Source organism: Frankliniella occidentalis, unplaced genomic scaffold (assembly GCF_000697945.3).
Source record: "Frankliniella occidentalis isolate FOCC.00 unplaced genomic scaffold, Focc_3.1 Scaffold22, whole genome shotgun sequence".
Lineage (NCBI taxonomy): Eukaryota > Metazoa > Arthropoda > Insecta > Thysanoptera > Thripidae > Frankliniella > Frankliniella occidentalis.
The window spans coordinates 2034-3114 of NW_026267152.1; the positions used below are offsets into that span (position 1 = coordinate 2034).

At 49.9% G+C, this 1081-nt stretch overlaps 1 protein-coding gene across 1 annotated transcript in view; it reads left to right on the forward strand.

Moving 5' to 3' along the window:
* Positions 1-342, forward strand: part of LOC113214438 (uncharacterized) — a 2369-nt gene extending 2027 nt beyond the window's left edge. Inside the window, exon 4 of the mRNA XM_052264916.1 lies at positions 334-342. Within this exon, the coding sequence (XP_052120876.1) occupies positions 334-342 (9 nt within the window). The remainder of the gene's footprint in view (positions 1-333) is intronic.
* Positions 343-1081: the final 739 nt, after the last annotated feature.

The following is a 1081-nucleotide window of genomic DNA, read 5'->3' on the forward strand; positions in this document are numbered from 1 at the left end:
GGACGTTTGTTTATTCGACAGTCATATTTATAACAGTGTGGAGAGTAGAGGTGGGGGTTGACTGCACATAACAGTGGCAGTATTCGCAGGTTGCAGGCACAGCCTTGCCAACCTAGAACACCTCCCCCTCCAGTCCCTTAACTTCAGTGTTTATTGTGAATGTTAAGGTTAGGAAAATAAACAGGAATACTGATTGCGGCAACGCCTCAACTCAACTTTATTTATCCAAAGAAATAAGTACGTACTGTACGTAAAGTAGCCGGATCCACCGGTACACTTGGTCAACACCAAAGTATTATGAAATTATGAGTTTTTAATCTCTATATCTCGCAGGAAGCCTAACCGGCCTTCCTCGTCGAGTGTGTGTCCTTACTGGACCACCACCACCGAAATGAGCTGGTGGACGACGCCACCCAGCATCAGGATGAGGAAGTCCTCGACGCCGTGGGGGACGCCGAGCGACGTCCTGACGGGGAAGCATTGCAGCTTCCCTAATATCCTCCGGCACCTCCAGGTCCGGCTGGTCCTGGCCCTGGTCGAAGACCACTGGCCTGGCCGCTGGTCGATGCCCCAGAATCTGTAAGGGCACAGAACGAGACACATTAGTCGGGTATGGATCAACAGGAGGAATATCAAATCTATCAGGGCGTGTGGATGACGGCTGCAAATGCCAGGTATTTCTCCTCAACACACGCCCACTCAACGTTTTAATCATGTAGGACCTTGGAGCTTGAAGCTTCTCCACAACTGTCCCTTTGTACCATTTCCTAGTTCTCCAATAAACTATTGGCTGTCCGACAGCATACTCCACAGGCCTACGCCTGGCTCGTCTGTCATGCTGAGCTTTCACTCTATTTTGCAGGACCTGTGGGACATTCCCAAGATCAACAATCTTTGGTACAAGAGCCTGCGGCCTGGTGGGCACACAAGTGCGAACCATCCGACTCATGAGGATCTGCGCTGGAGAAAACGACATCCCAGTCAGAGGAGTGTTGTTATACTCTCGCAACGCATCCAGGTAATGAGTGTCAGTGTCATGACATTTGTTCATTAATTGTTTAGCTATATGCACCCCCTTCTC